Here is a 12899-nt window from a genome sequence, read left to right as displayed (position 1 = left end):
TTATGTTGATCCAAGGAACCATTTGCATTCTCTGGTCAGGCTTAGGTGTCATCATACTTTCTCAAATTTAAAGTAAAATGTGATTATCATGATTATGTGTTCATTTCATGCACAAACCCCATCAATGCTCAAACATTATCTGCGTTGTTCTACGTGGGTGCCTTTTTATTTAAACTTCAGCAGAGCATGCAGAGACAGTACAACATCACGGTGAGCCTGGCACAGCCCTGGCTCGGTGTTCAGCACAGCAAAAACCACTAATCTGGTGCAGACAGGGGCGACTTAAACACAGCAAGAGGCGTTGAGCTGCTCGGACCACCCCGGTGGTCAGGACAAGAGGAGGTGATCTGTGGAGGAAGACAAACGAAGCGGCTGCCACCTGAGTTGCATATTGAACCTGTACATAACGCATCGCTTATTGAAATCGTAAGCTGCCAAAAGTTGCACAATCTAAACCTGTTGGTTGCTTTATAACCATTCTTTGGAGTTGAATGCCTGCGTTACCTGATCACCAGATCTTCAGACCCCCTCAGTCATCGTCGTCGTCATCTTCAGGGACAAAGATGTCGTGCTCCTCCAGCAGCGCTGCAAAGCTCTTGCTGATCTGCGTCCCCACGTACAGGAAGGGCACCACGACCAGAGCGATCCGGAAGAGGCCGAAGGGGGTCTGCTCCCGGCGTCACCCATCCCACCACAGAGACAACTACGTTAGCAGAGGTGAGCGAGGCACTTACAGCAACCACCTGAGCATCAGTGCACAAATACTGAGCAGCAGGATTGGCCTCCAAAACCCCAAAGTAAAGTCTAAGCGAAATCAAATACTAATGAAGAGAAATTTATCTTTTAATACAGAAAAGCTTTGTTGTGTAATGACCTAAATTAACAACGTTAGAAGAAAAAATATATTTCTTCGTCTCCTAAATCCAATGTGATACTTGCTGTTATCTCAGTGAGAGCACGAGGTCACAGCTTTCCGAGTGTCGGGGCAGTATTTGAGTAAATGTACCTGGTTACTGAGCAAAACAGCGAGCAGCTTGTATTTGTACTGTCAGTGAGTAATATTGCAGCAACGCTAGTTTGTGACTTAAGTCTTCAGAATAATTTATTATTCCATCATTTATTTATAAGCGCTCCACCCCCCGCGTATTATTCCACAACCACCTAAATATGTCCACTCACCTTCTTGGGTTTGGGCAGGACGGCACCGGATGACGTGCACACCGCTGTCCGGCCCAGAGTCACGGTTCCGCCCGGTCCACTGCCACGGCTCAGCACTGCGCTGCGGCCGTGTACGAGAGCCGACAGTCGGGCCAAACGACCGAGGGCCGGCGCCATGTTTCCAGCGTTGGATGCGGCAGCAATGCGCAAAGCGGAGGTTGTTTTAGGGGCCGAGGGAAACAGCGCCCCATGCGGCGCGACAACGACACTACAGCTGCTCCAGCACAAGGAGGCCAAATAAAAAGGCACATTAAAGTGATGAGACTTAAACAAACCAAGTTATAAAGGGTGAAATACACAGATTCATCTTGGTAAAGACAGAATAAGGAAAGAAAGAAATGCTGAGTTTGATATTTTTGACTCTTTGGTCCATTAATACAGAATCTACATCGTGTTACAGGAAGATGACAATAAAATTAAAAACAAACACTTAAATAACCACACACGCTGTTGTCTCAGGAAAAAAAGCCATTTCATACTTCACTTGATACGTGACCTTGCAGTTTACATTGAAATGCAACAACCAGTAGCAGCCACGTGTTCAGAGAAAAAATGAAACAAAATCTCACAGGATAAGTTAACAAATAAAACATGAAGAAACGATGCGATAAAGTGAAGCAATAAATACTGTACAGGCCTCATATTTACAATCACTATACTATTTAACTTGGTGATCAGCAGACAGATTATTAGTGGCTTCATTAGAAATGACTGGGGGATGATGCAGGACTAGACTGTAAACACATCTTTAATCCTCACTGCTCGTAATAAAGTAGAGAGTTGAGATTCTCTGCTGCCACCAAGTCTAAACAGTCCCAAACATTCAAGTAAAAGACGTCCCTACTCACAAATAACAATAACAAAAATAGTTTTGTTATACAAACAGGAAGAAATCCAGACTTTTAAATCATTGTTTTACAAAAATCTTCTCAAGTAACAAAACTGAAATTCATACCGACTTAAACATGACACAACATGAAATGAGCCTAGTGCCTCTGCAGTGCAGAGCGTCCCGTCGCCTTCAGCCTCGCCGGAGCCCCTCTGTTTGTGCCGCCTCGTGAGACCTGTGGTTGGGAGCAGTGTTGGAGCGTCACTACATGAAGCAGAACGGATCGTTATCGCTACGCGACGTGGAGCTGCTTCTGACTTCACCTCCTGCCTCACACTTGGGTCTCACCTGTGGTCTGAACGTCAGGCGGCTGAAGAACTTGTTCACCTCAAACACCCCAGGCTTAACGGGGCCTCCTGGTTTGTTGCTCTCCCCCACTATGACGATCTGTCCTTTGGCGATAGCGGATCTCAGGCTCATGCTCTTGACGATGTGAGCACCGAACTCTGAATCAGTCGTGGGCCGGGAGGACACGGTGACGTAGGTGGCGTCCTTCTGGTGCTCCTGGTAGCTCACTGTTGGACACACAGAAGGCTATGAGCGAACATCGGGCGATTTGAGGAGCTGGGCCTCGCGACTTCCATCTTTGCTGCTCAGTCGTTACCTGCAGATGTGACGGCTGTATCTGTGGTGCTGCTCAGCTGCAGCAGGATGGTGGGATACGCCGGGTGCAGCAGGAAGAGGTTTCTGATGAAAGGTTCTGCTGCAGCAACACCTGGTGCCACCTACACAAGCAGAGAGAGTTCTTTAGATGAGTGGCTCCTCATTACAGGCTCTGTTGGACCAAGCTGAAATGAAAACAACTAAATCGGTGTCAGTCACTGATTAAATCTTTAAACCTGTCCAGCGAGTTCTGAACAGACAGACGACGTCTTCTGTGATGGAAACTATCGCGTGAAGCGGTTCCTTGTTGTTTAATCAAACAGTAATGACGTTGCTTTTCACTGAGTGGAAAAATACACAAAGCTGTGTTACAACTGAAACACTCATAAAAGCCTTCAGTCTTAAGTCAGACTTCAGAAAAAAGGCTCAGTCTGACTAAAGGAAACCTCAGCTCATTAAACTTCTGTGTTTTTGAGCCATGAAGCGAGCGCTACCTCTCCTGTCGTACTTACAGTCGTCCTGGTGCCGTTCTTCTGTGTTCTGATTGGGTGGCTGGCCCAGAAAAGGAATACTGATTGGCCCGTCGTGGTGGAGATCGCTGATGTTTCCAGAACCAGGTGAGGGCACACGAACTGTGCCGACCACAGCGGCTGTCCATTCGCCCCGTCGATGACCTGAGCCTGAAGAAAACGACAAACGGCTCAGACCCACGCTTTCTGCAGCCTCTGCACCTTCTGAGCCGTGAAAAGGGATTTACCTCCATGACACCGTTGGATGAGTGCTGAAAGAAAAGGTCCAGGACTCCATCGTCGTTAAAGTGTCCCAGGGACGGTTGACTGTAAAAGGAAACAAATATATAAAGGGTGTTTCTCTGTAGCACAGAGGGTGAAGTCACTGTTTCTACAGACACACGGCTTCACCTTTGAATGAGCTTCGAGCTGGTCCATGTCCACGTCTTATGTATGTCCTTCTGTTTGATCACCGACAGCTTGCTGGAGCTGGAGCCGTACACCAGCACCCAGTCACTTCTGGTGGTGTTCAGGTTCGAAACCGGGTCCAGGTTGTTGTGGTTGTTGCCAAAGCCGGCCACAAACGGGAGCAGGAACTCCACGCCCTCAGATCCCCTGGGAAAACAGAGGATGGCGTCAGGTTTCCCCTCACTTATAAATGATTTTGCAGTTTGTGTCCTTCTCTGACTGAAGAACTGGGTAAATGTTTGGGATTTGACAGACAAAGGGGGTTCTGTACATGTAACCAGAGACGCTGCAGCCACTGAGGCCTACCTGTAAATGTGCACAAAGGATGTCGAAGTGTTTTTCAGTTTCTCCCACAAAGAATCCTTCACTTTAAGTGCTGGAGAAAGCTGCGCTTTGTCAGTAGCACGAGTGTAAATGTCCCGCAGAGAAATGGCCTCAACGCTCCCTGGAAGCACAAAACAGTAATAATGGTACAGATGCCCTGGGGTGAATGAGTCCCGGCTGCCGCCCCGTTTCGCCCTCTACCTAGTCCGAACAGGATGTAGTAGGCCCCCTTCTCTGTCTGGTGGAGCAGCGGCCCAGTCAGCTTCCCCTGCCCGAAGAGGTGGAAGGGCACCGGACGTCCGATCTGCTCCCCTGTCAGCCCCGAGATCAGGCTCAGCGACAGGTCCAGGGCCTGAGAGGGAACGGGAGAGCAGGCGTGTGGGTCGCAGCAGCGTGGCCTCAGTGATTACTGACTGTGTGAAAGGAGCAGGTTCGCCTGTGCTGCAGGTTAGGACTAACCCAACCACGGCTCAGTAGCGTGTCTCTGATTAGTGAAGGCACAGCCAGCTTTTGAGCGTAGCAGCCATTCGTACCTCGTCCGCCGGCAGCGTGGCGATGAGCAGGTCTGGAACGCCGTCGCCCTGGACGTCAGGAAGTAAAACCGCCTGCGATTCGATGTTCTTGAGCTGCACCGATGAAAGGTTCTTCCCTGAGGAGAGGAGGCAGAAGGCTCATTATTATCAGGAGGTTCCTCCTGACGCAGTGGGGCTGTGGTCCCGGTCCAACCTGTGCTGCTGTTGACGGCCATGAGGAGGGACTTGCTGATGAGGAGGCACGCGGCCGGCCGCTGGCTGCCGTGCTGCAGACCACACTGGACGTACATGACGGGCTCGGCCATGGGCTTCCTCCACAGCATGCGGCCGCTGGCGGCAGACAGCACCACCACGCTGTGCACTGGGGGAAAGAGACAAACGCAGCAGGACTGAGAGCCCACGCGCCTCCTCCCGTCTGCACCGCCCCTATGCTTTCTGCGAAGGAGCCTTACGTTTGTTCCTTTGTGTGGGGTGCGTGTCGTTGGTCCACTCCGTGACGCCGAGCAGCACGTCCTCCACCGAGTCGCCGTCGACGTCCCACAGCGCCAGCGCGTGTGGAGTCAGCCCTGGACGGAGACGGAGGGACGCCATTAAGTCATGCAGCTGCAGTGTTGCTAATGATATGATGATGCTGTTCGCAAAGCGTGGAGGCAGACTGCCGCTTCCTCTAAACTACTCTAGTGAAACCACTGATCCCAGTTACCTCCTGCGTCTCCCAGGGCCCTCTCCCACTGCGGCTTCCTCTCCATCTCGCCCTTCCTGCACGGGATCAGGAACGCGCACAGCAGCACCAGAACGGTGGCGCACACCACAGGAACCAGGAAGAACGCGCTCCGGATCACGTTCTTCATCCTCAGCCTCTTCAGCTCCAGGTCCGTGCTGTGAACCCCGAGGCCGGCGCCCCCCAGGGACCCGGCGCCCCCGCCCCCCATCCTGTCCCTGCTCGACTCCCTGTGGCTCCAGTACTGCATTCCTTTCATGTCGCCTCTGTCCTGCCGGGATTTGCTGGGCAGCTGCTCCCTCCATTCATCCTCCTCCTCGTCCTCCTCCTCCTCCTGTGTTCCGTCCTTGGCCCGGATTCTGGCGGACCTGCTGCCCCGCAGCTTGGAGGGAGCCGTCCCCAGGCAGGTGTCCCTGCCCAGGCCGTTCCTGGGGTAGTTGAGCACCAGGTCGTCCTCTTCGCTCTCGTCATCGCTGTCTGCCTGGGTGAGAGGGTCGTACTCTCCGAGCTCCGAGCCCTTCTTCCCTGCAACAAAAAAACACCAGTGTAACATAATGGAGGCAAATGTTCATTGCAAATGGGGATTTCAAAGCCTGAAACAGTGTCTAAACTTTTGAATGTGTCACAATTTGTTTCCTTTTTAAATTCATAAAAGAATGAAAACGCCACGAGCAGCTGAGGAACCTTGTATGTTCGTTATTTACCCAAGGATTGTTTCTTGGAACTTAAACACTGCTTTTTTCCCTCGAAGCGATTCCTGGTAAGATAAGACCTGACGGCAGGGAAACAGGCGTGAGCTTTGTACACGTTGTGTAAACCACATAATTACCTGAGGAGAGCCTTTGCTCACAGATTTACTCTCCTGCAGTTCCTTAGTAGTAATGTGGTTACTACTGTAACGCCTGCTTCATGTCTACAGCGGGTCAGTGTTGTTCTGTCCTCTCACTCCTCGGTTCTTTCCTATTTGAGCCCATTCCAGCTGTTGGTCTCGTGTATACTATGTAAACGAGCGTGTGTTTGCACAACACTTTGCTCCAGGGTGAATAAAGTGGCTATTAGTACTTAATAAGACAATGATTTTTATTTTGAATAAATCCCAATTAGCGGCATAGAACATAACTACATTTGGTTCGTTATAACGGAGCTGTTGGTTAATGACCCAGTATTAGACGCTAACACTGCTCAGGCGCTGCTGCTTTAACGTCAGCTGGCGGCTAACGCTAGCTAACGTGCAGCTCACATGCTGCTCCACGGACGGACAAACTACATCCATCTGAAACAACAACGTTTGGAAAACACGCCAGCGTGGACTACTACGCGACGTGCGAAAACATCTATGAGGAGAACGCATGACATAAATGTGATGTGATGAAAGAGTGTGAAGCAGCGCAGTCCGCCTCGTCCCGGCTGGTGGAGGCTCCGGTACCTTCTGGGTTTGCTAGCATTAAACCGGGAGCGCATCTTACCGGGCAGCTTGAGGGCGCGCGACAGAGCTGCAGCCATTTCTCCTCTAACGGATCCGGCAGCTGGCGAAGTGATGTAGCGGTGCACACAGCTCGGCCACCGACACGACCGGTTGGACCGGAGGCAGAGCGTTACAGCCGAGAGTTGCGGCAGCCAGGGGGTCGAAAGCCAGAGCGCGGTGGAGGAGAGAGTGACGACAAGGAAGGTCACGTGACGACTGTTACGGCCTCGATGGATCCTGATAAACGGGCCGTGGCGTCCAAGAGGCTCAAAACTACTTCATGTACTTATATGTACTTATAAGAAATATATATAATAAAGTCTGTGGTAGTTTGGCATTTTTGATACTTGTGTTGATTTTTCCGTTGTTAAAATAATTCCCTGGCTTGTTTACAACTTCTGTAAATTAAACTGCTTTAATGCAGTTCCTAATGCTTTCGGGCACTTCAGTTTTTGCTTTGAACGGACAGGGAGCGGGGCAGGTCCTGGTCCTGTACGGCATCTCGCAAAGTAGGCGAATCACCTGATCAGTCAGACCTGAGCCCCTCCAAAAATGCACTCGTTATATGAACGAGGACGCGGGCGTCACCCCGCGTCGTTATTTTCCTTACTCATCAGTTTAAGGCGTAACCGTCGCAGCTGCGCAGAGCGCACCACCCCCCGCGTCCAGGTGTCCTCTGTGACGGTGCCGAGCGTTACGCAGGTATAAAAAAAACCTCATCGTGCACATTCACCAGGTATTTGAGTATTGTTACGGATGCAAACGTTTATAGCCCGTTAGTGTAACGTATATTGTTAAAACTACGCTGATGCGTAATGACTATGACTTAAAAATATTTTAAATAATTAAATTAATGAATATGAAATATAACTACAGGTTTTAGCCTGTAACGCAGTGTTTAAAGTACCTTGACAATTTATGAGGTAAAAGTACTAATTTAGACAATGTATAAATAATCAAGTACCTGTATAATGCTAAATCATAGGCATTAATGGAATAATAGGTTATAATAGCGCCATAGCTGAAGAACATAACTAAAAGTAGTAGTTATCGTCATATTTCTTTAAAATACTAATGCCAGTAGTGTAAAGTTATATAATACTTAAATGTATGTATTTGGTGAAAATTTCCTCGTGAATGTGAAATGCTGTATGATGCGTGTTGTTCTTTACAGTTGTAAGGTTCGGGGCAGGTCCTGGTCCCGCGAGGCATCTCACGAAGTAGGCGAGTCACCTCAGCAGGCAGACCTGTGCCCGTTCAAAAATTCTTCTCGCTATTTGAACGAGGACACGGGCGTCACCCCGCATCGTTATTTTCCTTACTCATCAGTTTAAGGCATGACCAATCAAACTACGAGAATCGGTTTACCCAAAGTGTCCAAGTGTTCTCTGTTACGGTGCCCTACATGGGTGACTACTAATTACTTGTTTTATTCCTTTCTTTCTCCTGCACAAATATTGTAAGATTGTTATGTGGTAATAAACGTTAATAAGTGCTGTAAACGATTTATGTTGCAAAACAACTATTTTTGTTGCAACCGGCGCAAAGCACCATGGGTAAGAGGGCGTTACTTTGTTGGATGTTGTCTACAGTTCTTTGCAGATGGACAATTCTTTACACTTATAATGGTGAAGTTGTTACTATAATACGTTTTGATAATGAACTACATCTACTTCAGTTTTTATACAAATAAAAAAAATGTACAGTTGTTGAATACATAGGAGCCGTTTGCGTTTTGGTCCCACCCGTCTTCCGTAGTCATAGCTAAATCTCTTCTCAATCCCACATGCGCAGTGAGGTTGTGTGAGAAAATGGCAGACGTCTCTCTGGATGAAGTGATACGACAGCGCCGTATTAACCTCAAGGCTTCAGCTAAACGGTAATGAAAAGATATCTACTTAGATCGATATTATTGTAATAAAGATGTGGAAACCTGCACTAGTCTTTCTGTAACAAAAACGTTAAATAAGAGCAGGGTAGATGATTACGTTAGCTCACGTTAGCCCATTACAGCTAGCAGGACATCGTAGGCGCAAATGGCCTTCGTGACCGTGTAAAGTTAAATGTAGGAACAAAAACTAATTATTCAACAAATAATGCTTTAGTTAAACTAGACACACGTAGTATTGTAAATGTAAAACATGCGACCGCTTGGTTAATGATAAAAGCCTTTCTTGCTATGGCTAGCAAGCTAGTAAGCTAGTAGTTGGGTTTCTACTGCTCACAGTGATACAGAATCAATGAGTAGAAACTAATTGCCTTTACTTACGTATTGTACTCAAATTAAATTTTGTTGTATTTGACTTCGGTGTTTATTTATTTCTGTACTATGTTTCTTATCTTAGTACGCCTTTTCAGTGTGAGGAATTGATAAAAGTTCGGTTTTGTCTTTCTCTCAGGCCCATGTTTGGACGGGGTGCAGGAGGAGTGGGCAAGAGTTTCGATGCCCGGCAGAAGATTGGGGTGAATGATGTCAGACAGCGACTTGGAGGTGGAACTGGTAAAAGCAGCATTATTACCTGTGGTTTTCAAGTCCAGCCCTTAAGTACCATTACCCGGCTTGTTTTGTCACAATCTCTGCTCATACATCTCATCTCATCTCATATAGTTGGAAAACAAGTAGGACGGTTATAGTCAAGGACTGGGCTTGAAATCCCCTATACAGGGAACCTGTGACCTGTATCATTAGATGAATTTAAAACTAAAATTAGTACATTTATTATTTGCCCACCACAGGGTTTCAGGTGAAAGATGCGAGAGAAAAGCTGGGTCAGAAAGACGCACGCTTCAAAATCCGTGGCAGGGGAGGTGCAGGAGGTGTACAGGATGCTCGTCAGACGATCAACTCACGGAAACAGGGGCAGAATCCACTCAATGTGTCTGTTCAGACCACACCAAAGACAGCAGTGACACACCAACTACCAAGCCACACACTTGTGCCACAGATACAGATACACACAAACAACAAACTTGTTGGTGTAAACACAAGGCAGTTTGCCAGTGCTGTACAAGGATTGAGTATGAGGGGCAGCACAGTGCCTCAGCTGAGTGTTAATAAGAGAATGATGGACGCTCGTGACCGGCTGAGCCTGAAGAGGAGCATTGGAGGAGCGCAGACAGCAGCTGCGCCACCTCTGAAAATAACCAAGACCATCCAGGTGAGGTTCAAACTACTTACTGTGTTTGTGGAAGGTCATAAAAACATCCTTTGTGTTGAATTGTAAAAGCTGGTGATTATTATTATTAAAGATGATAATCCTTTTACAGCAGCGTCCAGTGGGAATGTCAGGTGGTATTCGTCCAGCTTCACAGGTAATTATCAGACTTCCCACAATTAAACAAAAAATAAACATGTTCTGGTGCTGAATTGATTTTTTTTTTTTTTTTTTCACAGCCGGCCTCAAATGAACTTGATGCCACCGCCGCTAAACAAATAAAGATCACTACTGCAAACAATATGCTACACTCACGGGTAAGAGGCGGTCCCTAATAGTTGACCTGATGTCACAGATGCACAGCTCTGAGTTGTTGTTTGTTTTTGCTTTTTTATTAAATATATCAATGCTAGTTCTTTCACTGCATTTTATTAGTCTAGTCTTTTTCATCATCTGTCATTCTTCCTTTCAAAGAAGACTGTTTTAAACTGTGCTATGCTTTAAGCAGTGTCCTTGCCCATGATTGTAACCCATTAAGAGAACAAATTTTCTGGATCTGCGTTAAAAATTGGTCTCTAAAATAAAAAAAAACATAGTAAATTTATATACATGATGGGAGTTGATTCAGTGAAACGACTCCTTCCTTCCTGTCTGTTTCATGCAGCCTGGTACCGTAGGTTCCACATTGTCCATGACAGCCCCAATCACCAAGGTGGTTAAAAATGATGCTTATACAGCTCCACGTCCTCCCGTCCCTGTGGCTCCCACTCGACCCAATCCTGCCCGATCCTCTACAGCGGCCTTACAGCCAGTCTCCAGGACCCTCCAGCAAAGCGCAGCAGAACCCAGCACAACAGCCCCTACTCCACCCCAGGTAAAGCTCTCCTGCTTTTAGACACATCGGCACTCCTCATCCTTTCGTCTGTAGTTGTGTACCACTTTACAATGGTATATTTTTACCGTGACACTGGATACAACAAATCAGTAACATTTCAAAAACATTGATAGTGGTAAAGCTGATTGATCTCTCAGATAACCAGTCAGTTAAAGAGCTTTTTGTCCTAAGGGGGAACCTGGCATCTGGTACAGAAAAACATGCAGTTTATCTTGGTTAGACAGAATAGAACAACACACCAGGGGCAACACCCAAACACAACATTTACATTTGGGAGAGACTGACTTAAAATCATTAACCAGGGAAGACCGAGAGTAGTTCCAGGACAGACATGGGCCAACACGGACGCGCTAGGTGGAGCACAGAACAGTTTCTCTCTGCAGTTTAATGAATCCTCATTTGTTGTTTACTTGTTTTTTTTTAAGCCTGCATTCAGTCCTTTGGAGGGGACCAAAATAACGGTGAACAACCTGCATCCCCGGGTCACTGAGGAAGACATAGTGGTAAGTAAACATCTGAACTTCAGCTACCTTAACAATGGATAGTCAATGACATGCTAAGTGCTCTGGTATCATCTGGGTCTCCACAGGAACTGTTCTGTGTGTGCGGTGCTCTGAAGCGAGCCCGGCTAGTGAAGGTGGGTGTGGCCGAAGTGGTGTTTGTTCGAAAGGAGGACGCTGTGAGTGCATACAGGAAGTACAACAACCGTTGCCTGGACGGTGAGTGCCACTAGTTTCTCTGCAGCTTGTAGGAAAGGATATGTCCGAACCAACATGTATCTGAACATATCGCAAGAACCAGAGCTGTGGACATTTTGTGTGTTTGGTTTTTCCTCATCTGTTTTTTTTTTTTTTTTTTTTCTTCTTTCAGGTCAACCTATGAAGTGTAACCTTCATATTCAGGGAAATGTCATCACTTCAGATCAGCCCATTTTATTGTAAGTGAGTTGTTTACCTTTAGTCTATTTTTTTAAACTATATTAGTAGCATTGATAAACTGTTAGAGGGTGTTTTTATTTCTTTTTGTTGCCATGACCACATTCTCCCCCATACAGGAGGCTCAGTGATACTCCAGGCGCAGGCAGCAGTACGAAGAAGGACGGCTTGCCTCCCTCCTTGTCCCGTCCCACTGGTCAACGATCCTCCTCTCAGCCCACGCCTGAAGTGGACCCTCAGACCATCTTAAAAGCTCTGTTTAAGTCCACTGCGCAGTCCTCCACCTCCACCACCGAGCCCCCCAGCTCACAGGCCACTGCTTTTCGCATCAAGATATAGCTCCTGTCTGTGAATATACCATCTGTCCATAAACACATTGCTGCATTCTCATTTTTCACATACAGATTGTGGGTTTCACACCGACAGCAGGCAGCCTCCATATGAAACTGATTTTTACACATTTGATATACATGACTACTCTAAAAATTGGCGAATACACAACGTCCTGTTGGTGGTTTTGTGATATCCAGATGTTTCTGGTGGACCATTGGAAAGAAGTGTTATCTGAGCTGTTATTTTAATGCAATGTGGCTGGGGACAATGATTTTAGGGGGTAGTTTTTTCCTTTTGTTTTTTCTGTTGATTCAATGCCAGCCTCTTTGGATGTTATTTTTATATATAATCCCCCTTACTAAAAAGATTAGTGTTGTCATTGCTGAAAAACATTATCTTTGAGCTCTCTACACCCACTTGTGTGTCAGGGAAAATAAATTGATATATAGGCAAATATAAAATGCAGTACATTCTCATTAGGACAAGACGGCAGAAAACCTCAGCACAACTGAGACAACTCTTCCTGGCTAAAGTAACAAAAACAGAATAACGTGTGATTAAATGGAAACTGTAACAGAATAAAGGTAACCAGTTGCTGTATGTTTGATTGGTTTTACCCTTCTCATGGCATCATCTCTATTCATGGCTTTTTTTTTGGCTGTCTAGTTTGGAAACTCAACTTTTTCTAGTATACATTATGATCACTGTATGTTAGGACCGTTGCAACCATGATATGTCAGTCAAGAAGACACTAGAAAGTTCAGATCTGTCTGTGAAATGTTGCCATTAAATATTTAGCTTTCTTAGACGTCTGAGAGTCATTTTTCCTCTGCAACTTGATATGACTTATA

At 46.7% G+C, this 12899-nt stretch overlaps 3 protein-coding genes and 2 non-coding genes across 9 annotated transcripts; 1 reads left to right on the top strand and 4 right to left on the bottom strand.

The window, feature by feature from the left end:
* Window positions 1–135: 135 nt before the first annotated feature.
* LOC114860327 (essential MCU regulator, mitochondrial-like) lies at window positions 136–1467 on the bottom strand. Its single transcript, XM_029158828.3, has 3 exons — window positions 1180–1467; window positions 505–667; window positions 136–347 (listed from the first exon to the last, which is right to left on the bottom strand). Exons 1-2 carry the CDS (start codon window positions 1333–1335, stop codon window positions 530–532), a joined length of 294 nt encoding a protein of 97 aa, XP_029014661.1. The 5' UTR covers window positions 1336–1467; the 3' UTR covers window positions 136–347; window positions 505–529.
* An 87-nt stretch (window positions 1468–1554) lies between these two features.
* On the bottom strand, window positions 1555–8051 carry fam234b (family with sequence similarity 234 member B). Of its 3 annotated transcripts, none has more exons than XM_055510783.1 (13): window positions 7903–8051; window positions 5248–5790; window positions 4997–5110; window positions 4738–4905; window positions 4545–4660; window positions 4213–4363; window positions 3994–4132; window positions 3631–3834; window positions 3468–3546; window positions 3223–3390; window positions 2712–2832; window positions 2396–2622; window positions 1555–2311 (listed from the first exon to the last, which is right to left on the bottom strand). In XM_055510783.1, the coding sequence occupies exons 1-13, from the start codon at window positions 7940–7942 to the stop codon at window positions 2309–2311; spliced, it is 2073 nt and encodes a 690-aa protein (XP_055366758.1). In that variant the 5' UTR covers window positions 7943–8051; the 3' UTR covers window positions 1555–2308. The 3 variants fall into 3 exon arrangements, with proteins under 3 accessions (XP_055366758.1, XP_055366757.1, XP_029014401.1); XM_055510782.1 differs by having other exon boundaries at window positions 1555–2282; XM_029158568.3 differs by lacking the exon at window positions 7903–8051 and adding an exon at window positions 6732–6985 and having other exon boundaries at window positions 1555–2282.
* On the bottom strand, window positions 7205–7357 carry LOC114861216 (U12 minor spliceosomal RNA). Its single transcript, XR_003786759.1, has one exon. It is a non-coding gene; the product is annotated as a U12 minor spliceosomal RNA (small nuclear RNA).
* LOC114861215 (U12 minor spliceosomal RNA) lies at window positions 7916–8069 on the bottom strand. The gene has a single exon (XR_003786758.1). It is a non-coding gene; the product is annotated as a U12 minor spliceosomal RNA (small nuclear RNA).
* A 385-nt stretch (window positions 8070–8454) lies between these two features.
* poldip3 (polymerase (DNA-directed), delta interacting protein 3) lies at window positions 8455–12856 on the top strand. 3 transcript variants are annotated; one of them, XM_029158656.1, is made up of 10 exons: window positions 8455–8609; window positions 9130–9230; window positions 9467–9888; window positions 10001–10042; window positions 10125–10202; window positions 10550–10759; window positions 11206–11283; window positions 11370–11499; window positions 11651–11717; window positions 11835–12856. In XM_029158656.1, exons 1-10 carry the CDS (start codon window positions 8542–8544, stop codon window positions 12052–12054), a joined length of 1416 nt encoding a protein of 471 aa, XP_029014489.1. In that variant the 5' UTR covers window positions 8455–8541; the 3' UTR covers window positions 12055–12856. The 3 variants fall into 3 exon arrangements, with proteins under 3 accessions (XP_029014489.1, XP_029014488.1, XP_055366778.1); XM_029158655.1 differs by having other exon boundaries at window positions 9998–10042; XM_055510803.1 differs by having other exon boundaries at window positions 9998–10042; window positions 11651–11721; window positions 11835–11975.
* The last annotated feature ends 43 nt before the right edge of the window (window positions 12857–12899 follow it).

This window comes from Betta splendens, chromosome 8 (assembly GCF_900634795.4).
Source record: "Betta splendens chromosome 8, fBetSpl5.4, whole genome shotgun sequence".
Lineage (NCBI taxonomy): Eukaryota > Metazoa > Chordata > Actinopteri > Anabantiformes > Osphronemidae > Betta > Betta splendens.
The sequence above is the reverse complement of the archived record's forward strand: the minus strand, read 5'-3'. Positions and strand labels throughout refer to the sequence as shown.

Bases quoted from the DNA above. Each gene is read 5' to 3' on its own strand.
- LOC114860327 (XM_029158828.3), bottom strand. From the start codon at position 1,335: ATGGCGCCGGCCCTCGGTCGTTTGGCCCGACTGTCGGCTCTCGTACAC. The intron at 668-1,179 runs GTGAGTGGACAT...CGCCGGGAGCAG, and splicing joins TCCTGCCCAAACCCAAGAAG to ACCCCCTTCGGCCTCTTCCG.
- fam234b (XM_055510782.1), bottom strand. From the start codon at position 7,942: ATGCCTCGCGGGACCAGGACCTGCCCCGAACCTTACAACT. The intron at 3,391-3,467 runs GTAAATCCCTTT...CGTTTTCTTCAG, and splicing joins CATCCAACGGTGTCATGGAG to GCTCAGGTCATCGACGGGGC. The intron at 2,623-2,711 runs GTAACGACTGAG...TGTGTCCAACAG, and splicing joins TACAGCCGTCACATCTGCAG to TGAGCTACCAGGAGCACCAG.
- poldip3 (XM_029158655.1), top strand. From the start codon at position 8,542: ATGGCAGACGTCTCTCTGGATGAAGTGATACGACAGCGCCGTATTAAC. The intron at 8,610-9,129 runs GTAATGAAAAGA...TCTTTCTCTCAG, and splicing joins CTCAAGGCTTCAGCTAAACG to GCCCATGTTTGGACGGGGTG. The intron at 9,889-9,997 runs GTGAGGTTCAAA...ATCCTTTTACAG, and splicing joins AAATAACCAAGACCATCCAG to CAGCGTCCAGTGGGAATGTC.